General features: G+C 45.7%; 5 protein-coding genes across 5 annotated transcripts; 1 reads left to right on the top strand and 4 right to left on the bottom strand.

Moving 5' to 3' along the window:
• Window positions 1–3,220: 3,220 nt before the first annotated feature.
• Window positions 3,221–5,002, top strand: CCR75_001296 (uncharacterized protein; the record flags this gene model as incomplete). The annotated part of the gene is made up of 1 exon (XM_067959400.1): window positions 3,221–5,002. The coding sequence occupies one exon, from the start codon at window positions 3,221–3,223 to the stop codon at window positions 5,000–5,002; it is 1,782 nt and encodes a 593-aa protein (XP_067819198.1).
• A 31-nt stretch (window positions 5,003–5,033) lies between these two features.
• On the bottom strand, window positions 5,034–8,665 carry CCR75_001295 (uncharacterized protein). Its single transcript, XM_067959399.1, has 3 exons — window positions 7,829–8,665; window positions 7,670–7,758; window positions 5,034–7,612 (listed from the first exon to the last, which is right to left on the bottom strand). Exons 1-3 carry the CDS (start codon window positions 8,633–8,635, stop codon window positions 6,961–6,963), a joined length of 1,548 nt encoding a protein of 515 aa, XP_067819195.1. The 5' UTR covers window positions 8,636–8,665; the 3' UTR covers window positions 5,034–6,960.
• Window positions 8,666–8,808: 143 nt separating this feature from the next.
• CCR75_001294 (uncharacterized protein) lies at window positions 8,809–10,544 on the bottom strand. The gene is made up of 4 exons (XM_067959398.1): window positions 9,948–10,544; window positions 9,716–9,882; window positions 9,297–9,657; window positions 8,809–9,217 (listed from the first exon to the last, which is right to left on the bottom strand). The coding sequence occupies exons 1-4, from the start codon at window positions 10,506–10,508 to the stop codon at window positions 8,885–8,887; spliced, it is 1,422 nt and encodes a 473-aa protein (XP_067819196.1). The 5' UTR covers window positions 10,509–10,544; the 3' UTR covers window positions 8,809–8,884.
• Window positions 10,545–10,775: 231 nt separating this feature from the next.
• CCR75_001293 (uncharacterized protein) lies at window positions 10,776–11,912 on the bottom strand (the record flags this gene model as incomplete). Its single annotated transcript, XM_067959397.1, has 1 exon — window positions 10,776–11,912. The coding sequence occupies one exon, from the start codon at window positions 11,910–11,912 to the stop codon at window positions 10,776–10,778; it is 1,137 nt and encodes a 378-aa protein (XP_067819193.1).
• An 822-nt stretch (window positions 11,913–12,734) lies between these two features.
• Window positions 12,735–15,231, bottom strand: CCR75_001292 (uncharacterized protein; the record flags this gene model as incomplete). The annotated part of the gene is made up of 7 exons (XM_067959396.1): window positions 12,735–13,545; window positions 13,612–13,780; window positions 13,863–14,390; window positions 14,457–14,773; window positions 14,867–14,981; window positions 15,037–15,054; window positions 15,157–15,231. 7 exons carry the CDS (start codon window positions 15,229–15,231, stop codon window positions 12,839–12,841), a joined length of 1,929 nt encoding a protein of 642 aa, XP_067819194.1. The 3' UTR covers window positions 12,735–12,838.
• Between the last annotated feature and the right edge of the window lie 10,649 nt (window positions 15,232–25,880).

The raw sequence follows: 25,880 nt of genomic DNA, 5'->3' as shown, positions 1-25,880 counted from the left end.
ATATAATTGCCACGAAGGATGCGAGCACATCCTACGTTTTTCGTTGGTCGGCTTCGCTCGTACCATCAATACGCGGTTTCTTCCGCGGACGGATCTGATCACCTCTATCAAGAATGCCCAAAATATACTTGTGATCACGAGCAAGACTCTCTTATTGAGTATGGAGATTCTCATGCTGAACCCGAGGTTCCTCGAAATTGCGATGAGCTAACGACAGCTCGTCACGAAGAGCGTGATACTTCCGTTCGTACTCCAACATTGAGTACGCACTTTTCGAACGGTCTTCCTACCTTCGATACGGTGAGTATGCACCGCTAATCCAACGAGTAACGTTTACCGCGCTCGTGATCGAGACCCTCCTCCAATACATGGAGGCAGTGGTCATTTTTGTCGATCTTCGACTCTAGATCCAACACATAGGTCAGTTAGCCATATTCTACATTCGCAATGATATATTCGCGACCTCTAGACGAACAGAATCTATTTTTCACACCACTAGTAAAAGTAAAGTAAGTTTTTCATAACGTAGCCAGCGGAATAGCGATCCCATGGTACTTGACGGCATCAGTGAGCTGAAGATATCTGAAATCGTCCTTAATAATTTGAACCGCTCTACGGGTTGGTTGGCATCTTGCGAATAACCATAGGTTTTCCTCCTCCACCACAACCATTGGTGGATTCCCACGGTGGTCAACGTTTTCTTGTGGAACGCATCGTAAACTACCGTGATGTGAAGGGGCAGCAAACGAATTACCTTGCTTGCTGGTGCGGTTATCAAATTTTGCATGACCGCTGGGAGCCTCGGTCCTAGCTGGTTGTTGATGTTGAGGGCCTCGTCCGTCAGTATGACACGACATATCAGATGGATCAGAAAATTTATCGGAGTACACGCGCCCCTGGCGCTTGAAAATTAGTTCCAAAGCGTCAATCCCAGCGCACATCTCGACAGAGATGTAAGACCTTCCCCAGGGCGAAGAAAGCGAATAAATATCCTCTTTCACTCGTTCCGTATTGTCTATACAACACGGACAGGGATCACTCCACGTAAAACTTGGAAATCATGCCTCACGAGACAACCGATGCAGTTTAAATCTTGCACCTGTCGGAGTTCGTTATTCACACTTAACGCAAATCACGTTAAGTTTTGAAGCCAGGCTTCGCGTCCAATGTCTTTGACATTGCGAATGAATGCGTTCCAGGCACGCAATAATGAGCTTTTATCTCGCTGATTGATGTCATAATACCGTCGATGCTCTAAAATAACATACAGATAAAGTTCCTCCTCAGCGCGAAATTTCTCCGCGCTGGGATCAATACCATGTAGCTCTGTCGCAATAAATAAGGAATTTAATTTGAGGATTAGTCTCTCCATACAGCTACTATGTAGTCGTTCGGGCAAAAGCCACGGCTTCTTCTCAGAGGCAAGACGATACATCCTGTTGTCTGCACTCCCCTGAGTGGTACCACTGAAGCAGGGGTACCACAAGAACATTTATTACGATGGCTCACGCCATCGTCATTACCACGCACAGGAATGATTGCGGGCAACGGCACGGTAGACGGTACTGGCGATGGGAAATCATCGTCATTGTCTGAACCAAACATGCTCTAGCGAACGCTATTAGCACGACTACCCAATTGGGCCCCATCATTCAATGGCTCTCAGTCAGTTGCCTGACGACGTTCAGGCGACTGTTCCGCTCTTCCTACGTCGGCTGTCTCGATAGAATCGCATCTATAGTCGACCTCCGCAGAGGGGTCGCATTCACGTGGTGACACACTACAAGCACCCGCATCGAGTAGTGTTCCGGGGGGAGATGATGCTACGGTAGACGAATTGTCTGCCTCAAGATACAATAATCTGTCGCCCCCGGCTGTAGTATCGCAGCCAAATGTTCCGCACTATTCGCTGACTTCATGGACCCGTTAACCATGCGATAGAATTGAAGAGGGTGTGATGTAACGGGGCGTTTCGTTACATTAAATTAACACTTTAAATTTGTTAATTAATCAATTATCTAGAACGTAGATAATATTTGAAAAATATTGCTTTATATGGTAATACTTGAAGAATATTACTTAAAATGGTAATATTCTAAAAGCTAATCCATTGGCAGATATCGACCATTACATCAACATTCTCCGCGGTCCAGTCAGCACTGGACGCGCGCAAAGTGGGAGACAGATAAGACTTTATTACGTGTTTTGTATATTATTTGATCAAGCTAGTAAACAATAGATAGAAGCAGAAGAACATAATAAAATTAAATACAGTCTACTTTTAGCACTCTTTAAAGCAAGTGCTTTAAAGAGAGTCTTCCTCCGCATGTACTAGTGTACGTGAAGTGACGTGTGGCACCAATTGCACTGAAGTGGTTCAAAGTGGACTTGTACTGAAGCAGAACAAAGTGGACTTGCATTGAAGCAGTACAAGTCGGCAGTGCCCTGTTACACAAAGCGCCTCTTGTTTCTATAGAACTTATAGGCTTAAGAACTCAGGGAGTCGTACAAGCTCTTCGAGCTTAGTCAATCCCTAGTTTAAGGAATTCAGAGGTTCGTAAGACCAATTGGCAATTATTGTCCAAGAGTATGCACCTTAGAAAGGCTTCTATCTCTCACAGATCAATACGCAAGCCTGAGGAAGGCACTAGACGCTTTGGGATCTGAAGGGGAACTGAACTTAATTTACTTATTTAAATCTAAAACCTGACCCTAGCTAATTTTAAATAGATTTTGGCCGCCAGATATAATTACATTTCATTTGGGATTTTAGCAATTATCTAATTTTAAACAGAACAAAAAGGGTATTTCACCCATACAGTAAATGTACCACAACAATGATTCACCAACCGCCTTACCGACGTCGAATACTGTATGTTAATGACGCAAAAGACAATCTCTCTTGTCTGCCGTGAATGCGATTCCTCATCATTATCGACAATGGCATTTGTGTTTTTGATTTATCGTCGCCTGCCTAAAACAAAATGCAAAAAGTAGATCACTTCGAAACGTCATAACTATAGTGGTTTTAATATAAGCAATAGGACAACTAAATAATTGTTTTTCCTCCATCCATACTATATCTATATATATAGACGCAAGAAAAGTAATAAAATTTGCATCCAATTAAAAAAGGTAGCCATGATCATCATAATGTCGTCAGGAGGATAAAGTCAGTGTATAATTAAGTGGACCTACCGACGTGGGTATCTCGCCTTCAATGAAGGCTATCCCTCCCGCTTTGTTTCGCCCGTCGCGCACGCATTCGGACCTCTCCCACCTCACAAACCGCTTTGTCATGTCCGATACAAAGCGTCAATGCCCACAGCAAGCAGAGGCCACCGCAACGTCAACACTCGCTAGTCCTCCCATCCACTGGTCAGCGTCTCGGCAGCCGTTCAATTGCAATTATGGCAGCATTCGAAAGAGTTGGCGAGGGTACATGGACAAGTTACTACCGTACCCCAAGGTGCAGCAATTGGCCCTCGATGCAGCAACTTTTTTTACAAAGCCAGAGGACTTGGACTTTCATTGGCCTCGGACGTTTCATGATAAGTATACACTTGGCCACAAGTTAGGAGCAGGAACTTTTGGAGACGTGTATCGTGCCGTGCCAAAAAAATGTCAGGGTACACATGAGGTTCAATTAGATTTGGCAGTGAAAGTTGTACCCAAGTCGCGAGTTCGATGTCGAAACGACTATATCGCGTTACTTCAGGAAGCCCACATGATGGATATATTAAGTGGTACACTTCAGGTTGTGCACTTATTCGGGACATATGAGGATCAAACCACTGTTTTTTTCGTCATGGAGCAGTGTTGCAATAACGATGCCTGGGCGTTAAAAGGAGAGCCACTGCAAGAAGAGCAAGCAAAAAAATACATGCGCGAGATTTTGCACGTGGTTTCGCACTGCCATTCTTTGCAAATCCTTCACCGCGATTTAAAACTCGAAAACTTTTTACGAGCCGATAAAAAACACAATAGTCCATTAAAACTCACGGATTTTGGTAGTGCCGTATTTTTAAACAAAGGCGAAGTTTTAAAAGACATTCGCGGCACTCCTGTCTATACAGCTCCCGAAGTGCTTTGCCACAACTATTCCTTTCCATCCGATCTCTGGAGTTGTGGCGTAATTCTGTATCGCCTTTTAAGTGGCCACTTTCCATTTGAATCAGGACCGCTTTTAAACGAATGTATTAAACACAATACAATTGATGTGACGTCGTCTCCGTGGCCAGGCATTTCAAACGAAGCCAAGACTTTACTAAGCCAATTACTGGAACGTGACGAGAGTAAACGTTTAAGTGCCAAAGCGGCACTTCAACACCCGTGGCTCTCGTCAAGTACAGTGCCCTTGACTTCATCAATGGCGAGTAAAGAAATTTCCGAGCCAGCTTTAAAGGGTACCTTGGTACAGCGATTACAATTGTACCGGTCTTTAAATCGGTTTCAGCAGGTTGTTTTATATGAAGTAACACGATTATTACCACTTTACATGAAAGAAGCGGTCTTGGGACGGTTTTCGACCGTGTTTTGTACTAATGACACAAAAGGCGTGGGGTTCGAAGAATTTGCAGGGTACGTGGCTGCGAATGGGTATCACTTGACACAAGGCGAAGTGAGAGGATTTGTACACTTGCTTGATCTTAATAGCGACGGTCGATTGTCCAAGGATGAGGTTAGTGCAGCATTGCTCGATTGGCCACAATTACAGCACGACGAGATGAAAACGTTTGCTTCTTGTTTAAATCACGTGTTTTATAACCTTGATCAGGACCACGACGGGTACGTGACGGTTTTAAACGTGGCCACGTTACCTCTGTTTCAAACTACAGGCGAGCTTCTGCATTCGTTCCGAAACGATTCTTTCATCGAGTGTTTTCAATCGGCTGACCATTTAAGCCAAAAACGCATTGATTTGGAGGATTTTCGTCACTTGTTTCGCCTTCCTGCGCACGCATCTAGTCGCTTTCCATCCAGACAATTGGAAAGCCAATAACCTTTTCGCCAATACTACAAAACGTAAAAATCCTTTTGTTAAAAACCACACTTGTCACAAAGGGTGTTGTATTTCATGTTTAAAACGTTTTTTACATTTGCGAGCCATCTAGACAACAATGCTCGTATTGGCGCCAAAATGCAAGCCTGCCTGCCGCACAGGACGATGAAGCAATTGATTAAGCCGACTTAATGCTGCTTGGAGCTTCGAGACTTTGCGTTTCTTCGACTCGTGGCGTTTTGATGGCGAATGGCAGAACGACGGTGCCAAGGCCGTCGATTTGTCACTGTCGCTCTCGTCACTTGGATAAACGCGCGTGCACATGCTAGTACTGCGTCGTAGAGACGTCGAAGGAAGGAATTGTATACTTGAAAAGTCATTAAAGTCGTTTATAGGATGTACAGGACCAAGTATCACATTTTCGGCGTTAAGAAAGACAAGACTCACGGGCTTTGGAGCCCTAAGAATAACCTTCTTCACGTCCTCAAGCGTGAGGCTACTGACTGGGAATCCGCCAACAAGTCGAAGCTCGCTTCCAATCTTCAGCGAGGTACTTTCAAGTGCTTCTCGTGTCAAAGTACTCACGAGGATTGTGCCAGTGCGCTTTCGCTTGAGCGTAAAGCCAAGAGCCGTACGGCCTTCCCATAGAATCTCCACTGTACGTAGCGCTGAGGCCCGCGAAAGCGACGCGGTAGTGGCAACAGTGACAAACGAGGTTGCCGCCACAGTATCGCGACGAGAGCGACGAGTCGTGCGGCTTGTCGTGTTCGATCGTGGGCGCACGGGGATGCTTGGGGCCGTAGTGTTTTGTACCTCTTGAGGTGTTTGTGGCGGTCTTTTATCGCGCATGGGACCTGATTTATACAACGCGATGGGGAAGTGTTTTTTATCCAAATGTATCGAGATTGAGCGAATCAATGCAGTGATTTCGACCGATCACACGAAAATGGAAAATGAGGGCAAATGTGCGAAAAAAAGAAAAACACACAATTCTCGCGACCTGCACTTGTCTTCAACGAGTCAGATCGCTAACCTATGTACGATAATGCCATTGTTTTTTTTTCCTCGTTGAGATGGAACTTTTGTGTTTTAATAAAACGATTCAATGAATGCTCCGGGGGTGACGGCAACGCCTGTGCGGGAGAGCTCATGGGGCTTTCCTCGCGGCGTTCGTGATACTGTACGTGGGCGTCTCCATGGCTTCTACGCGCACGTTCGAAGTGCCGATTCAATGAATTACTGTATGGAACAGCTGGGCGTCTGAGCATAGCTCAAACGTGCGAGTAACACGCGAGCAAATCGCTACGTACGCCGCAAAAACAGAAAACGAATAGCTTCCTGTGTCTGCATCTTTTTTTGAAAAAGGGAGGCCTGGTCATTTTTAACGCAAAAGGTGTCCGCATCTAATCTAAACTGCCTCGTTTATTACTGGAGTTATCTGACTTGATTGAGCAGAAGAAGTGGCTTCGAACTGACAAGTGAAGGCTCGGAGATTAATCAGCTGGCTTCTCGACGCCGCTTCGATTTTCGTGCCTTGGAGACTATCGCCAGACTAGGGTTCGTGTTGCACTTCGCAAGCGTCAACAAGAGCAAAGGAGGGCGTGAAGCTATTCTACGTGACGGGGTAGAGCAGCAAATTTGGTTTTTAAAAAAAGATTCAACAAAGTGTACAAATAAAGCAACCTCGGCAATCCATGCGCCAAAAGCCTCTACCATTAACGCTTCGTACGAATTAATACTTATCCAACCTTTTGTTCTAGAAGCGCAAGCGTCGTAAGTCTATAAGTCGCTAGGACCGCTTCTGACTCGATGCGTCGGTGGCTTCATTCGTGAGACCAGGCCGTCTGTTTGGAAGAAAGGCGCAAAAACAGATGGTTTCACCGAATATTCTTCTTCAAGCCTTTCTATTCACAACCACATTCACAAAGCAACAGCTACAACAAAAACTCCGATACTGACTACCCTCCCACACGTAAGACACTTCCTGACACGAATCGACTCAATGGCGACAAAAGGAACAAAATCGTATGCGACAGCGTCGCAATGCCCTCGGAATGCACCAACTCCCTCTCTGCAATCGACTGCATTGGCAATAAGATGCAATTCAACTGCACATGGCGCGATTGCAGCTTCGTGGCCATCCTTTTCACCAATGGCTCCAACAAGGTCTCCTCGGACAACGACGCAATGTTCACAATTGTCCCATTGCTCGCAAGTGACCACGACTCGTCGTCAGGAACACGATCAGGAAAGCACGTGGACGCCATTGCTTCACACAAAATTTCTAGAAACCTTTCATCGATACACCTTTTATCAATCAAATTGTCCACAAACGACAACAGTAACCACGATACGTACGTCGAGACGCTACGAGTCGATTCTTCTGCCGTTGCAAATGCCTCGACAACGTCCGATTCGGCATAATTAATCAAATAATCGACGCGTTGGTACTTGGAAGCAATCGACGTACACCACTCGTGAATGGTTTTAACACTTTGAAATGAACTTAGCATGGGTAGCATCACACCACGAGGACTTTTGTCGCTTTCGGACGGATCGGGAAATCGACCAATGTGTTTTGTATTGAATTCATCGACCGCAGACATGGTGCTACATTCAATCAATTAGCCACTATCGTGCACGAGTATGGCAAACACTCATACGTACGTGAACGTAAGCAACACATTTGCTCCTAGGAGCCACAATTGCGTCGCAACAAACGCGATCACGTTGTTATCTCCACCTGTCACGACGACCTTATCGAGCCATACATACACTCGGTAAGGGGTCAAACAAAATTGCGTTATTGCTACTACGAGAACGCACCAATTTGTTCGCAAAGACCGTCTGCCACTGCGACAACGGTAAAGCTTCTTGGTACAGCACACTGTTGTCTTCCGTGATCGCTTGATGCAAGGGCATTAAGGTGCCGCCTACAGAAGTGATTAAAGGCGTCGTGGGGGTTGTTGCGTGTTCCGAAACAAGGGAAGAAGTCGAGCTTTTGAAACGTTTGCGATGGCTTCCTTCAGTATGCAATTCCAGCACATTCATATACTCGCTATACGAACGCTTGAACAGCGCAGACGTCTCAGTGCCACTTGGAAGCGGACTGGAAGCATTGATAGCCAATTGGCTGTACAATCCCGTGTCAATCTCAGTGCGAAGATTGCACCGACCTTCCCGCAAACTTTGTAAAAATAATTGCACGGCCACATCGCCTTCGGCTTCGCGTTTGTATTTAAGCAATCGCATGAATTCCGGATGTTTGCTCATCAAATGATTTTCGATGCGACCTCGGCGACAATTAAGACGATTCCAGATCTTCGTGGGCTCGCGCTTGGACGCAGGATCGTCGCAAAGCATGCACACGATTACATTTTGCGCCGTTGCAATTGATTCGTCTTTCACTGCGGCGGTGGACGAAGCGTCAGCGGGTGTGTGCAAGGCTTTCGGGACACGCCCAGTGAGCTCGGACTCAAACAGCGCGCGCTCGACGATTGGGAGCGAGTGTAGCCACCGCTTTTGAAAGGTAAAGACGCGCTTGCGGGAGGCGGCGCTACTTGCGGACGTTTCGTGGTGGTTTGTCGCCGCTGAGGTAGCTGGAGATACGTTTGCAGCTTTGGTAGAGGGCATTCGACAGGGGGGTCACGACGCTGTTTCTCGGCGCTGGTACGTGGTACCGGAAGTAAAAGTCGTACTGTTTGCATGAAAGAGAATGCTCGTCGAGAGGTTTTCTGATATTTAGAGAAGGATTTCAATTAGTAATTATTAAAAACTGACGAGCCCTCGAATAAGTAAAATCTGTGTATGTATAAAGTAAACAAAAAAGTGTATTTCTTTCTGTATGTTATAATTATTGTTAGCAATCGCTTTCAACAGTCATTAAAATGCCCACTGTGAAGCCAAGAAAAGGAATGGCGCGAAGGAGGCCCAGAACAGCACGTCCAGATAACTCCAGCTAAGGACTTGAGTACGCGACCGTTGCAAACCAGGTCGCTGCTTTTCTTTACGAAAAAAAAGCAGCATCCAGACTGAAAACATGACGAAAAAAGCCAAGATTGGGTACATCACCATTGGTGGTGGTGGTTTGGTAAATAGCTCGCCATTTGCCGAGAATTTAACCCACACGAGAACTTCAAATGTCGCAATGGAAAGGATCATCCATGCATTCTGTCCAAGCCGCCAGCATGCCGGGTTCGTGATGAATTCATAGTACTATACAGGCACTAGACAGCGTTAGTCAAATTACATACAAAAGGACATTTTTCGCCTTTTTTCAAGCTAGCCACCCCACCTCAGCAGCTGCAGGAATTCCCAGCAAAAACACGAGAAAAAGGCGGTACGAGTTGAATCGACTCTCTTTAGGAATGCGTAAAGTTGTGAGCATGAAAAACGCATTGAGTTCCGAAACGAGACACATGACAAAAGCAAACAGAATTGCTGCGAATCGATGAAAACTTGAAAAGACTTCCCAATGATACTCCTCCCATCGAAATGGCGTGAATTGATTGAGTGCTAAGCGAATGTAGCCCATCTTCTTGCCTCGACGACCGGGCCAATCGTACTCTTTCGACTCGAGCATCCATAGCGTTACGCGACCGAGGCACATGCCCAAGATGTTGGCACCTAATAAGTCCAACAACACCGAGTCCCACCTGCAAGCTCTCGAAATTAGTTAAACATCCTCTCTCGGCCATTCTAAAGCATACGTACCAACACTCTTGAAAGTCCGGAATCACAAATTGGAATGCAAGCTCCAATAGCTCAAACGCAATGCTCAACATCCAGCAAAAGCGCCAATCTCGAAACATGCACATTTTGCCCCACCAGCCCGTCATGTGAGCAAGAAACCAGATGCTTGTCATTCCCCGCGTCAGTGACTATAGGTGTCACAGCTTCATTATTTTTAACCTATCATTGCTCCCTTTTATAATTGGGTACAAACCTCGAAATTCATGTCACATTGAAGCTTAGCGACAATTGGGGTCCTAGGTCGACTACCGACTTCCGGGAACAAGAATTGCATGCCCTTTATCGCACTCTCTCGATTCTGTACGAGCATGGCTGCTAATAGCAACAAGTAGACAACAGAACATCCGTGCACCACACGCCATACGCCAGGGTGAGGGCGCATCATGAGACCGTCGCGTGTTTGCAGAAAGCAATAGACCAGGAAGATCCCAATGGCAGCGAAAAGTGCATTGCGCACGTTTTGTACGGCATCCTGCGAATCGTGCGTGAAGGAGTAGTACGAGAAAGCAACGACTACGATAAGTAGCACAAAGATCTGGCGCGGCTGCTCGGGAAAAAGCAGCAGCCCTTCGACGTCGCTGCCATGAGTGGCTCGGAACGTGTTGTAGGTCCAGCTCTCCGGTCGCGACTTGAATCGCTTTTCGCTCGATACATGTGCGTCCACGCGATCCTTATGTTCGTCTTGGACGGTAAAAGCCGACGGGGCGTGTACCTTGCGTTGCCGCAGCGACGAGCGCGTGGAACCTGCTGCCATCCCACCCGAGAGCGACGTTTTGAGGATAAAGTCTTGGCATTAAAACAAATTTTTGAATCACATTGGAAATAATTAAGAAATTCCGTTTCCACGAATAAAGCTTTTTACAATCCTATTTATATGGTGTGCCGCTACACCAAAACCGTCACAATAGTTCTAGCATCGTCTCCTTAAAGTCTTTCCACTCGAAAACTTGCTGCTCGTTTCAATCCATTGCACCTCACCAACTTCTTCCTTCGTGCACGTAGCTACACTCTGGATATCTTTTCAAACCAAACCTTTCAATGGGAATCCCTCTTTTGCACAGTCCGTCGAAGATGGTTTACTCGACACGTAATCGACCAACTTGTTCATGGTAGATTTATTCGTAGCAGCGACGTCAGAAGCCACATTGATCTTCTTGGTATTGTGCATTGTCACAGTGCCTCGAGGACTGCACAACGTGAGCAGATCATAGGCTGCCTGCAGGGACTCGCCATCCAATCGCACGGGCTCCGCGTCCGAGTCGGAATCCTTTGAAGCTGGATCGCTATCGCTCGTATCGCCTCGACCCGAATAGTGCTTTAAATTTGATAAATTTAAATAGATAATAGGAAACTTCTCTTGCTTCAAAACCGTAAGCGTCGACGCCGGAGAACAGCTTAAACCAGGGCTTGGTGGCGACACCACCACGTCGCTCTCGTCGTCCCCGTGCCGTCGATTCTTGAGCGTACACGTACTCGACAGCGTCAAGAACGACGGTTTCCTCATTCGTGCTTCGGCCCACATCGCAATTGTAAGCCCCTCGAGCTCGGAAATCCGACGTGCTGCTTCATTCGCGTCCCAGAGACTTTTCTTGCGAAGTTTAAACTTCTGCTGCCCATAATTCTTTGGCATGATTTTACCATCAATGGTGCCAGCACATAATTTCTTGGATACACGCATGGGGTCGCATTGCAATTGCACGGCCAAGTACCCACGGAGTCGAATGCCCGTGTAAATGGGCAAATACCCTTCTTCAAACGCCTCGATCAAGAGACGCGCGAGTCGTTCCTCTGTCGTAGTCCATTGACCTTTACGAAGATAGTCCGTACTGGCCTTCCGCTTCGTTCGTGTGAGTGTCAAGTCGTCTTCTACGTTACAGCGCTTTCTCTTGCTTGGAAGGCGAGTTGGACCAAGTCCCGGAGTCTGTTTCGAGTTCGTCTTCTCCAGGGCTTCGTTCGCGTAATGTGTGAGTACGCTATCTCTCGCGCTTGCAGAGGGGACGTAGACACTCGTGCTGCTTCCAGGCGCTGGGAGGATTGTCACGGACGAATTTGGCTTGGGTTTGGACACGGGTACCGATAAGAGATGCGGCTCTTCGGAGCGATAGCTGCATAGCGAAAAAGACGATGCCGTGAAGCACAACGAGTTTAGCGCGTCCATGATGTCGAGGTAGAGGAGGGGTCGTGAGGCAAGAGTCTCGCAATGATGGGGAGCTGGTCGTCGAGGGGGAAATGCCGAGGTAGAACTTTGAAGTCCGTACGAACCTCTTCGAGCAATCAAGTCTGTAGGAACGAATTCCAATTTAAATATTTTGGTTTTGGCAAATCATGTGAAAATGACGCCAAATTGCATGTACTGTTAGATCGGATGAAATGAATGTTTTTTTTTGCTTCTGACACAGCAACTTTTCGCACCATCACTCTCGCTTTTAGCTATCATACAAAATTCAAGATTTTTAAATCATATTTTTCTTAACTTTGAACCGACCAGATAACTTAAAAACGACATTCTACGATAAAACTTAAGGTCTTGTCGAAGAAGGCCAACTGAATGCATTTTTTTATCACGTAGTAAGGGGTGGCAAAGGCGGAAAAGTTTGTTTCAGCAATAATGACTGCGATAACGAGTTCGATTTGGATCACGTCCTACAAATGACAAAAGTTCATGAACATTAAAGACGTGCATTTATATTCGTCGTGTGACGGGGATATCCCTAATGCCATTCAACACAAATGCTCGCAGCTAGATTTTAACAAATTACGACAAAAGCAGCCATGCAGGCCACATGACTTTCAACAAAGTCAAATGGGCGGTCTCCATGAATTAAAGGACCAAGAAGATGTACCAAAAAGGTTCTTTCGATTAATGAATCAACTTAAATCGTAGCACGACAAGGTGGAATCAGAAACTCATCTACGCCTATCGATTACGTGTACATATCTGAGAATCGAGACAATATCGTAATTTAGCAAGAAAAAACCGTTTTAATTAATCTAGTCCACTTCCAATTCACATTACTAGATACAACAAAATGTTTAAAAAACACAGGCTACTTGCTACCTTTTCTGTTTCGCAGAATCGCAAACTCACATTGCGTGCGGAATTTGCTGATGCATAGGCATCGCATGGAGATTCCCATCCTGTCCAAAGCGTGGATCCAAGCCATTTGAAACAGGTCGAATCCCTGACAATGTCTTGAGTTCAGTAATAATGCGAGCGCAGAGATTCATGTACGTAAACGCATTCCCATCCAATCGTTGAAAGTCGAGTAAGTAAATGTGTTGCTGGACTTTATACAATTGCAATCCAATTTTAATTTGTTGCATCTGGTGCTCCAATTGTGTCTTCTCGGCGCTTTGAAGCGTGGCCGTCGTGTCCGTAGTCGGTATTTGCCATCGGCACTTGACGCGGTACGGAGCAACGACTTTCCACTCAAAGTGAAGCACAAATAGCGCCTTGTACACTTCCGACATGACATGAGCAGGCTCTTTCTTTGACTGAATGCCCAAATACCATCGTCGCCGCTTAGGTGTGGGCGCAGCATTACTAGCGTGGCTGTCGTCAAAGCCTGAAAGACCAGTGCCATTACTACCCATTGACAGACGCGGGCCGAGTCCGGCGTTAACAAGCCCTCGACCACCAAAATTTCGAGCCTCCTGGAGAGCCGAAGAAGGCATTACCAATGGAGACGCCGCCATTGGAAGTGGTCCTCGTCCAGGAAGTAGCAACGTACTGGGCTCGGGCGTCGAGAACGTCTTGGGCTTGGTATTTACCGCACGTACGTCTCGCAATTCTACGCAAAAAAGTCTTAGCCACTCGTGTATTGGAGATGTCTTTTCATTCGTTACAACTCACGCACCATCAATCCGAATCTTGGCATTCTTGTGGTCTAGAATCAATTCATACGCTACTCGCAGCGCGTGGCTCTCGCGCGTCATTAATAACGCAACTAACTGCTCGTGTCCGACATTTGCAGCATAATTCAACGCCAAACATTGACTCAGACATTCTTTATCAATTTGAAAAATCTACACCATCAAGTCAAATGGTTGGTTGTCAATCATCAACAATTGAAACGACAAAAAACAAAAAAACAAGCGCCAATTCAACCTGATGTTCGACGATCTCGGGTGGATGTTGCAAGTACGGTGGCAAATCAATTTGAAACCATGGATGTTGTCGTATTTCTGGAATTGTAATGCGTTTCATGGGGTCGACCACGAGCATTCGTGGAATCAAATCACGTGCCATTTCGGATAAATGGCTTGGCAATGAATACATCCCTCCACGGATTTTTTTAAACAAATTCGGGATACTTTCGTCATCAAATGGTAAACTACCGCACAGCAGCGCGTAGAGAATTACGCCACACGACCAGACATCGACTTCAGGTCCAGCGTATAAACTCCCCGAGATCACTTCAGGGGCCGCATAATTGGGTGATCCACACGACGTGCGTAAGAAATCCCCGTCTTCCATGCTATTGGACAGCCCAAAATCCGCAATTTTAATATTATTGTCGGCATCGAGCAATAAATTCTCGGGTTTCAAGTCGCGGTGCACAATTCGATGAAAATGGCAATATTCGACCCCCGAAATGATTTGGTGAAAAAAATGCCGTGCTTCTTCCGGAGCCAACTGCAACATTAAAAAACCTCGATAAGAAATTTAAAAAAAACATCTTTTTGGGGGGGGTATTCGTACCCGGCCTTTTGATACAATGTAATCAAAGAGTTCCCCGCCAGCAATGTACTCGAGCACCATAAAAATGTCGGTGGGCGTGTCAATCACCTCGTATCTAGTATTGAAACAAATCCACGAGACCACATGATAACCGTAAGAATCGATCCATTCGTCTTGAACGCGAGAAAACACGCACAAACGGATGATATGGGGGTGGCGCATCTTGCGCAACAATGCGATCTCCCGTCGCACTTTCTCGCTCATGTCGAGGCTGCGGATTTTGTGGCGGTTTAAAATCTTAATGGCTACTTTATGGCCCGTGATGTCATGCTCTGCCACTATATGAAGCACAACAAATCGATTAATTTTGATTTGCCGGAAGCGTCACGTGCTGGAAAAGCACAAGGCGTCACAGAGGCGTCTAAACGTACGCTTTACTTTGCCAAAAGAGCCAATACCGAGAGTCTTGCCCAAGCGGTAGTGGCCTAGCTGGATGGGGATGTCGCTCATGGTCGGGGGTTTAGCAGCGACGCGTTGGGCCTCCCTCTTGAGAGCTACTTGAATTGGCAAAAAGTTAGTTAAGACGGGCTACATAATATACCGGGTGTGGTGCACACAACTTATGATAAGAAAAATATTAAGAAAATTCATCACATGTGGAAATGGAACGACACGATTTTTTTTTAATACGATTATTAAACGAAATTCAATATTCACTCACTTTTATCCAACTACTTCCACTCAAATCACTACCAAACATTTCACTAAACTCAATACCACTCAATTCACTCCACATTCTCAGCTTTCAGCCAATCTCTTATATCGCAAATGCTCATAGAAATACTGAATAATAGATTCATCTCAAACAATGGAGTGTTAAGTGCACCAGCTAAGATTGCTTATCCCTCCTTGGAGAAAGCTAATAATGCTATTTTTGCACATGCATTAGCTGAAGGACATGCATTAGTAGTTTTACATACTAGATGTGAAGGGAATAAAAAAGAAGGCGCAATCAAGGCTTTGATACTAAATTGTTCAAAAGGTAGACGCACAAACAAACCCATCCCACAAATAGCGCGCCAACAATTTAGAATCTTAGTTTGCGAAATGAATGTTCTGCTTCTTTTTTATTTTAATTTATTGCGCAGTTTGCGGTGGTTATTAAGTTGAGTTTAATCTATACTGTGCTCGTGCCGAGGTGTGCGCGTGATGGGTGAGTGGCAAGGTTGAGTCATGAGTGATGAAAAACTGATAATTTTGACATTGAATTAGGAAAGTGAGTAAATATTTTAAAGAAAGTGAGTAAATAGTAACGACTTTTTTTTATAATGCTCCTTTTCAGTAACCTAATTACAATTTTACACAAATTATCGTTAAAGTGCGCTTGTTAGTAAGTTTACGAAGAGGCAAAATAGCCTCGCAGGGGTACTCCCAAACTATATCACTTGACGAGCTGACTGCGGCTTGTTGAAACAGTGCGACTACTGATGTGACAGGGTGCGACTGTTGATAGGACAGGACATAAATGATGGTGAAACGAAGTGACCATTTGGGATGGGCAATGTGATTTAAAGAAACCTACGCAGAAGAGATTAAAGGTAACGGACAGCAAATTCAACGGACAGCGAAGGTAATCAAAAACACAAGCTCAAATACATTTAGCTCTCAAATTACTTCCTACCTCGAATCCCGTGTAATAGACTTGAGAGACTCCTCGCAGGGTTGGCGCAGCAGCAAGTCCAGTTCATGAAAAACCAGCTGAAGGTGCAAGATCAAATGAGTCGCCGGGCTCAAGCTGCGCCTACAACACCCTACAAGCACCCATTCAATGGATCAAGCGCGTTAACCGACTTTATACAAGCGCGTGACCGTCGAATGAGGATGGGCTCGCTCGATGAGCCCATCCAGCAAGCACGCATGCCGCCGCGTCACCAGCCGCCGCAACGAACGCGCCTCTCAATCAGCCGCCTCAAAAAGATGAGCGGTATCAGCCGCCCGATACATCGCAACCTTTTGCGACACCAGACGGTTATGGGTTGAAAATAGCTAAGCCTCGAGACCTGGACTGGTATGGATTTGCTAAGTTCACGGGTAAGGAAACATACCCAGGTGTAGGCGCCTACTTTAAAGCATGGGGAATGCGTTTCCTGCAGCGTATTGGTGCAGCACAGATGATGAGTGGGGGTGATTGGCCGGAGGAGTTCAAGATTCTTGCATTGAGCGGTAAGCTGGAAGGCCCAGCACTCAGCAACTACGAGAAGATGCTACCTGTATGGTCTGCTGTGTCGAATACACTTGAGAACGTCATGAACAGCATGCTGATGCTGTACATGACTCCTATACCATCTACGAAAGGGATCGAACTCATGACGAGAGCAAAGGAGCACAGCAAGACATGGCCTGAGCAATACCAGTACCTGGTCTACATGGCGGAGCGATCTGGCAATTCGGAGCAGAGTGTTTTGGAATGCCTTTGCAAGTCAGCGCCTGGACAAATAAAGACTGCAATGTTGACAAGGCTGAATGCGCATCCAGCGGACTATCTAGTGCAAGCCGCTGAGCTTGTTGCATTGCAATAGACTTCGATATCAGCATGGAAGCCGAAGGTCAAAGGATGAAGCAGCCGAGCGGGACGAACAAGCCGCGAGCAAGCAGGTCAATTCCCTAACGGCCCTAGAAGAGATCAAGTCGGGCGCGGAGGAAGATCTATCGCTAGGGCGTCAAGTACCGAGACACGTACATGTTATGGATGCGGTGAGACTGGCCGCATTAAAGTCAAATGCCCCAAGCAACGAAGTGGTGAAAATGCGACTTCAAACCGAGTCGCGCTAGCTATTGGTACTGGTACAATAGCTGACTCCGACTCGTGGATATTGAACAGCGGGTCGAGCGTGCACCTTGTAAAAGATGTGAAAATGCTCAAGAATGCAATTGATTGTGATCAATCGTGCCGCGCGGCAAACAACACGATGGTTCGAGTGACCAAAAAGGGATCGACCGAGCTGAGGACGATTGTCAATGGAAAGGAGGTTATTAGTGACCTAAGCGAGGTTTGTTATGCTGAGAACCTCGCTGATAATATCATTAGCTATGGGACATTGGATGAGCGTGGTGTGTTTCTCGAGCGAGACGGCAATCAAAGCTACGTGGTGCGCCAGGATGATGGTATGAAGATATTCGAAGTGTTCCGCCGCCACAACGTGTTAACAGTTGGCGTAATGGGTGAGATGACAAAGGAGGCGCGAGTTCAAGTTGTTAGCTCAGCCTTGCCACAATGTCAATTGATGAAGCTGTAATGACTACAACCCTAGTGGTGCTGCACCAGAGGCTTGGTCATTTTTGGATATGACACTGTCTAGCGAATAGCTGACTCTATGGGATCGGGAATTCATTTGACGGACCGATCCAGGCCGAATTGTCTTACTTGTGCGGAAGGCAAACAGAGCAAAAACAACCAGTCCAAGAAGGATACAGGCAAGAACGCACCGATTGACAAGCTTGGTGGCGTGATCGGCAGTGATATCAAGGGACCAATTACACCGCTAGACCGGCGTGGTAATCGATACCTAATCAACTTCTTCGACTACTCAACCAATTACGTCCGCGAGTTCGTGGCCAAGAACAAGATTGAGGCGACCAAGAACTTTAAACATTTCCTGCTTTATTTCGAGAAGAGATTTAATTGTCGAATCCAGGTGCTGCGCACGGACGGTGGTAAGGAGTATGTTAATGTCGATCCGTTCTGCAAGTCAGCTGGTGTAAGGCGTCAAGTGAGTGAGGATTCAAATCAAGCATCGAACGGAAAGGCTAAAACGATGCACAGGACGATACTCAACATGGCAAGATGCATGCTGTTTGTGAGCAGACTCCCTTTGTTCTTTTGGGGGGACGCCGTTGAGTATGCGGCTTATGTTTTGAACCGAAGCTCGTGTAGCGCCAACCCTAAACGCATTTTGCCACTCAAAAGTTAACCGGAACGGTCCCGAACATGGCGGACATTGTTACATTTGGGAGCTCCTGTTCAACGTACAGGGATCCTGGAAAGAAAACATGGAAGCCAAGATCTCAAGTTGGAATGATCGTTGGCAAGAATGATGAAACTAAGGGCTTCAAAGTCTATCTGCCGAAGGAGAAAATTGTGATAACTACTCAGCATATTCGAAATGTCGAGGCATTCAAGAGCGCGCAGAATGCGCAGCTTTAAAACAGATTGAGCGCGAAGATTCCATGCTGGGGCGCGCCGAAATGGATTGTGACGAAACCCCGAAGTGGAAGGAGCCTACAGAGCCAAAGAAGAATGGTTCGATGGCAGATGAAAATTCGATACCGAGAAACAACTCTATCCCGACTGTAGGGACCGAAGGTGATGAAGAGCCGCTGCCAGAGGATGGACGGATGCAAGCTCAGATGCAAACACGCAACATGGGTACCAAGCACGCGGCCGGTATATGGTCTGAAAGCCATTACGATTAAGGACCCCAAGTACTTCCACGAGGCGATAAAAGACCCTCGAGTCAAGCATTGGAAGGAGGCAATGCGCACAGAGATTGACGCATTGGAGCAAAACGATACGTGGGAAGTGATACGTAAGCCGCTCGAAGCAAAGTTACTTCATAGTAAGTGGGCTTACAAGTTAAAGATGCACGCTGACGGCACTTTCGAAAGATACAAGGCGAGGCTGTTGGCGTGAGGAGATGAACAAGTATATGTTGTCGATTACACGTATGCTTTCTCGGCCGTAACGGTAATGGTTTCTGGCAAGGTGATTCTTGCAGTGTCAAGGATAGGGGGAGTACCTGCGCAACATGGCGACGTGCCTAGCGCTTATGTCAAAGCCGACAAAGAAGAAGGCTTGGAGATACTCCTCCATATTCCGCAGGGTATGGAATTTGGGGCAAAGTTGTTGGACAAGTTTGGCGTGCAGGATAAGAGACATCTTGCACTGAGACTAAAGAATGGCCTGTACGGACTTAAACAGTCGGGACGGTTGTGAAACCTGATGCTCCACGACATACTACTGTCACTGGGCTTCTGTCAGTGCTATACGGACAGTTGCCTATACATCAAGGATGAAAGTGACGGTAAAACGCTCGTTGGCATCTACGTGGATGACGTCCTGGCAACGGCAACCAGTCCTCAGAAGGTCGAGGATTTCTTTCATGACATGCAAGTGGTTGAGCTTAAGAACCTCGGTGTGGTGTCCAAGTTTCTTGGTATATTGTCTCATTACGATGACGATAATGGATGGGAACTCAACCAAGAAAATGTTATTGACGAGATGCTCGAGCGGTTTGGATTAGCCGAGTCGGCACCGGTCAGGGTGCCAATCGGCGGAGAAGACGGAGACGACAAAGGTATGCTGCTACCTTCTGATGGAAAAGGCTCGCCGAACAGACCAACTGTACAGATTTTCCAGTCGCTAGTCGGAAGTCTGTTATGGATAGCTCGATGCACGAGACCCGACATAGCATTTGCAGTGCACCGAGTGACTCGTCGTTCGCACGCGCCGAGTGAAGGCGATTGGCGTCTGGCCAAGAAGATTGCAAAATATATTAAGGGCACTAAGAAACTGAATTTTATGATGAAGGGAGACAAGGACTCAATGAATAATGACGGCGTGCTAGTCGAGGCATACAGCGACTCCGACTACGCCGCATACAGGACTGACCGGAAGTCGGTCAGCGGTGGTGTGTTCATGGTGGGCGGCAAGGTTGTAGGTTGGATGTCCAAGAATCAGAAATGTGTTGCATTGTCAACAATGGAAGCTGAGTATGTAGCGGCTTCGCAAACAGCGGCTGAGATGATGGGCATCGTGGAATTGCTTAAGGAGATCAGCGTGCAGCTTCAGTCAGGTGCGACTTTACACGTGGATAACCAAGCAGCCATCGCTCAAATTAAGGGCGAGGACACATCTGGGCGAGCAAAGCACATTGATGTGCGATACAAGTTTGTCAAAGATCTGGAGAAAAAGAAGATGATGAAGGTAAAGTACTGCGACTCCAAGAAAATGCGTGCGGACATCCTGACCAAGACCCTCCCAGCGCCCCGACTCTGCGAGCTACGTGGACTGATGATGCTCAGTGGGTAAGCACACCCACACGGGAAGGAGTGTTGAAACAGTGCGACTACTGATGTGACAGGTGCGACTATTGATAGGGCAGGACATAACTGATGGTGAATGAAGCGACCATTTGGGATGGGCAAGGTGATTTAAAGAAACCTTTGCAGGAGAGATTGAAGGTAACGGACAGCAAAGGTAACGAACAGCGAAGGTAATTAAAAACACAAGCTCAAATACATTTAGTTCTCAAATTACTTCCTACCTCGAAGCCCGTGTTGAACACGGCATGTATATTCAGGACCGGATATACCATATTATAAGGTCATACGCATTTCTGTTGATGCTACCCACCGTGGTGAATCTGACCTTTTTGGTAGAAAGTCGATTTTTGCGGGCTTGTGACACTGGAAGCGCGCAGGACGTACTTCACGACAAAGGTTTTTGCAAAGATAGAGAGGCTGTGGTGAAGAGATGAAGCTTTAGTATTTTGGCAATCTATAAACCAAACCAGAAGTGAACTATTTCGTATTGTTTTACAGAATTATTATTTACCTAGGTTGGATAGGCTGTGTAATGGGTGACCCGTTACAGAAATATTAATTCCTATAAGAGAAATTATAAATAATATTGCCTATGAGGGGGAATAAATTAAAAAGAACAGAATCTTATCTTTATGAAATATTAGCAAATTTGGTAACATTGACACAATAAGACATTAGTTCTATATATTGGTTGATTCAAATTCAAATCAACCCCGCTCATCATTAAACGACACGATTGTTTGCGGTGCGCAAGGAGGCGCCATACATAGTTTGCTATTAATATAATAAAGTCAGTAGTAGATAGAAAATTGTTACGTATGAACATAACACTATTACTTTTTCTCTATCATAAAGCCTTACAACTGATTTTTGGTAGCTAAGACTACTTAGCTACCTGTAATCTTCCTCTGTCGTCGTGTACGTAAAATAACTGAGCCATCCCAACTTCACTGTAATCAGTGTAGGTTTACTAGTACTGCTGTCAGTGCTAGCAAAGGGTGCCCCGTTACAGGCTGCATGTTCAAACAAGTAACTTTAAAAATCTTATAGAATAGACACGGTCAGACGGAGAAGACCGTTTAACGAGAATTTTAAGACTGCACGAGATATTATGCTCAAAGCATCCTCGACAAAAGTGCTTCAGCATGAAAAATCGATAAATCTATCCGAGATGACTCGTTGTCTGACGACCGAAAAGGAGCAGATCTTGATAAATTTTATTAAAGGCATGCAATACGCGTTCACTCAAGTTCAGCAAAGCATTCACTACTGAAGCATTAGACTTGGCATTTTTTTCTTAATTTGATCAGACCCTCGCGTCATGTGCAATACAAGTAGATTTGCTATCGTCGGTACGCTTATGCAGCTGGATGACAATGATATAGACCGTTTTATCTCGTACAAGTTCCGGGAGCTTAATATAATCATTTTGATGGCAAGAAATCTCTTTCGATTATTATGCATTTGCCAAAATCCGAGGGCACCTGCTGGGTATCAGACCTTTAATGAGGCTTGCACGTCTCGCTAAGCAAACCTTGATAATGTCACTCCGCCTCACAAACGATGACAAGAGCTTGAATTCTTTTTCGAATAAAAATTAGCAATATATAACAATTGGCTATAAACGGCGCGGCGGACACTTTATCTCGCAGATCAGACTCCGACACAAAGCGTTCGCCGAGCCGTTCTTATCGAATTTGTATGTCTCAAAGTTCAAATTCGGAAAAAAATTCAGGCTCAGCGGAACTTTATCTCGCAGGCCAGACTTCGGAAAGACACAAGGGACATGTGGCTTACACAGCGATACGACGTGAGTCATCAATAATGGCAATCGTAAGGATTGGTTACCTGCCCGCCATTCGGTAGTTTTGATTTTAATCTTAATTCAGAATATCCTTAAAACTCCAACCTCATGTGTGTGTTTGCAGATTGCTGCGGATCCTCAAATGATCCTCATTAACTATTGCAAAGACACCTTTCTAATCGTTATGGTAAAGCTTAAGTAATCTTATGTAAGTTATCGAATGGGATTCTATCTGCACTGTCAAAGAAAGCCTGTACGCTTGCCACGTATGACCGTAAAATTTCGTATTGATTAGGTCTCAACAACATCGTTCCGTGACAGCCGTACCAAAGTTAGGCAGTAAAATTTTAATTTAACTAAATCACCAATATTATGCGTAAAAATAAGGTCAATTTGTCAATTTATAGCTTACATTTATTTTGCACATAAAACATCGCGTCGCGTTCGCGGCATTTGACACCAATACATTTGAACAAATTTGTCAAATAGATTACCAGCTTTGAAGGCTTAGGCTGCTAGCTGGAGGCGAACACATCCGCAGACGCTGCCTGTGTGTGGAGGAGCCGAGCCTCTCCTCCATTCATAAAGAATCGTTTTCGCAAACTTTAAATAACATGTAGCGGCAACATTGGGTCGCAGATTGCTCAGAAAAGCATGCGTGCAGCCTTCTGCAACTTACACCACATAACTTATGGCAACCCTACTCTACCTCGGCAATTTAGTGAGCTCCATGTTTAAAGCGTCCGCCCACATGTAGCAAAGAGAATGCTACCGCAAATGCATCTTACTACGATGCCTTATAATGTATAATATTTAGTTGAAAATGTAAACGGAAGAGTGCTTCTGGGCTTTAAGTACTTATTTTGGGATCCTTGAGTAGGTACTAGATTCGAGAAAAAAAAAACTAAGTCAGGAACATTTGGTGCGCCGCCTGCTTCTATAACTGTTCTAGACAATTTAATGTGGCTCTAGTGGAGATAATGGCTCCAAGTCATTAATTCCTTTACAGTTTTAAGTGTCAAATTTCCACAAATTAAATCGATTTATCATCAGCTAATAATAAATACAAGTAGAGCAACTTGTCGCGATGAAATGGTCCTTGTGTGTTGTGTTCCCGGAGTCGTCAATTGTGTGCAACACCTACATATGGTAAACGGTTCATTGTAAACAACGTGCATATTAACGACTGGCCACGTGCTTTTAGCCACCACCTACGTGGAAGTCATCAGTAGCATCGTATGTGTATATAACGATGCTAAAGACAATGTTGACGTCATACATATGATTGCTAACGAAGATTAGGTGCTGCTCTTATAATTGAATATCCGAAGGTTAGGTTATATATTTCTTGGTATCGAATAAACTGATAGCTCAGGTTGCACGCTTCCTATTTACTAGTTCTGTGACGTGGTCACAATTGATAGCGCTTGTGTTGAACCATGCGAATATTTATGCGAAAGGGTATGAAACCTACGCAGAAAGATGAAAGGTAACAGACAAGATAATACAACGGCAAATACATTCAGCTCTCAACTTTCCATCCACTTCAACAGCTACAGATCAACAGGTTATGAGCCGAACAACAAACAACTCGATTCCTCGCTGCTCAGCGCCTACACGGACGCCCCCCCCTTTAACGCGGTGGTTAACACGTTCGAGATGCATAAAGATAGTGCGAGTCGTGTATCCGATGCGAGCACTGATCTGATTGAACGACTCGAGGGACTCCTCGCAGGGATGGCGCATCAACAAGCCCAATTTATGGCAAACCAACAAGATCAGCTGAATCGCCGGGCCGTAAATGTGCCTGCTAAACCCTCCGAGAACTCGTTCAACGGATCAAGCGCGTTCACTTACTTTATTAGAGCGCGTGACCGTCGGATGAGGACGGGCTTTCTCGATGAGCCGATGAGACATGAGCATAGGCCGACGCCCAACCAGGTATCGCGACAAGCGCATGCAGAGCCAAATCAGCAGCATCGCCAAGATAAATAGTACCAGCAGCCGAGTCCCCCGCAACATTTTACACCACCGAGTTTTCATGGACTATAAACCTAAAGGCCTCAGGATTTGGACTGGCCCGGTTTCGTCAAGTTTTCTGGTAAGGAGGCATACCGTGGTATTGGCACCGATTTCAAGGCGTGGGGAATGCTTTTCTTACAGCGACTTGGCGCAGCTCAATAAATGAGCGGAGGTAATTGGCCGGGAAAGTTCACGATTCTCTTGCTGAGTGGTAAGCTCAAAGGCTCAGCTATGAGAAGATGCTACGGTATGGTCTGCGGTATCAAAAAAGTACACTTGAAAACGTTGTGAACAGCATGCTGATGCTTCTACTAAGGGGATTGAGCTCATGACAAAAGAGAAGGACTCCATCAACATGGCCCGAGCACTACTAATGTGTCGGAGTGGTCAGGTATATTAGAGCAAAGTGTGCTAGAATGCTTATGCAAGTCAGAGCCAGCACACGCCAAGATAGCAATGTTAACTCGACAAAATTCGCAGCGAATTTATTTTCTTGTACGAGCTTGTTGCTTTTGCAATCGATTTTGAAATAAGTGCAAGCAAGCAAAAAAGTGACTTCGAAAGTTGTCGAAACGGACGACCAAGTAGCGAGCAAGTAAGTCGATACGCCGGTGTTACCCTAAGGGATTAAGATGATTGCGGGAACAGATGTCGCACGAGTCAAAGGGGCTGAGCCGCGCACATGTTATGGATGCGGGAAGACTGGTCACATAAAATCCAAGTGCCCTAAACAGAGAGGATGAGAAAAGCGACATTCAATCGAATCGCGTTCGACATTGGTACTGAAACAGACGCTGAGTCCGACTGTGAATCCTTGACACCGGATCAAGCGTGCACCTTGTTAAAAATGCAAGTATGCTTAAGAATGTGGTCAATTGTGATCAATCGTGCCGCGCGGCAAACAACACGATGGAACGAGTAATTAAGATGGGATCAGTTGAGCTAAGTACAATTGTTGATGACAAAGAGGTCATAGTTTATCTACCAGAGATCTATTAATGCTGAGCATCTTTCTAATATTATGATCAGCAATGTCAGTTCGAAGAGCGCGGTGTGTATCTCGATCGAGAAGGAAAGCGAAGCTACATGGTGCATTAAGCGGACAAAATGAAGAGTTTTGAGATGATTCGTCGCAATACCGTCTTAACGATAGACGTTATGGGCGAGCAAACGAAGGACGAGCGAGTTTAAGTGGTTAACTCAGCCATACAACAAGGTAACGATGGATTGACAACTCTAAATTGGACAACACTCCTTGAGTTGCACTAAAGGCTAGGCCAAATTAGTAACGTATGGTGAGCGCATGGTAGACTCTGCTGGCTCAGGCATCCGTCTAACCAACCGAGCTAGGCTAAATTGCCTATCCTGTGCGCAGGGCAAGCAGAGCAAGAATAATCAGTCCAAAAAAACACAGGCACGAATGCATCAATTGACAAGCTTGGTGGCGTTATCGGCAGTGACATTAAAAGACCAATAACCCCACAAGACTGGCGTAATAATCAGTACCTCATCAACTT

The sequence above is a fragment of the Bremia lactucae genome, linkage group LG15 (assembly GCF_004359215.1).
Source record: "Bremia lactucae strain SF5 linkage group LG15, whole genome shotgun sequence".
Classification (NCBI taxonomy): Eukaryota; Oomycota; class Peronosporomycetes; order Peronosporales; family Peronosporaceae; genus Bremia; species Bremia lactucae.
The sequence above is the reverse complement of the archived record's forward strand: the minus strand, read 5'-3'. Positions and strand labels throughout refer to the sequence as shown.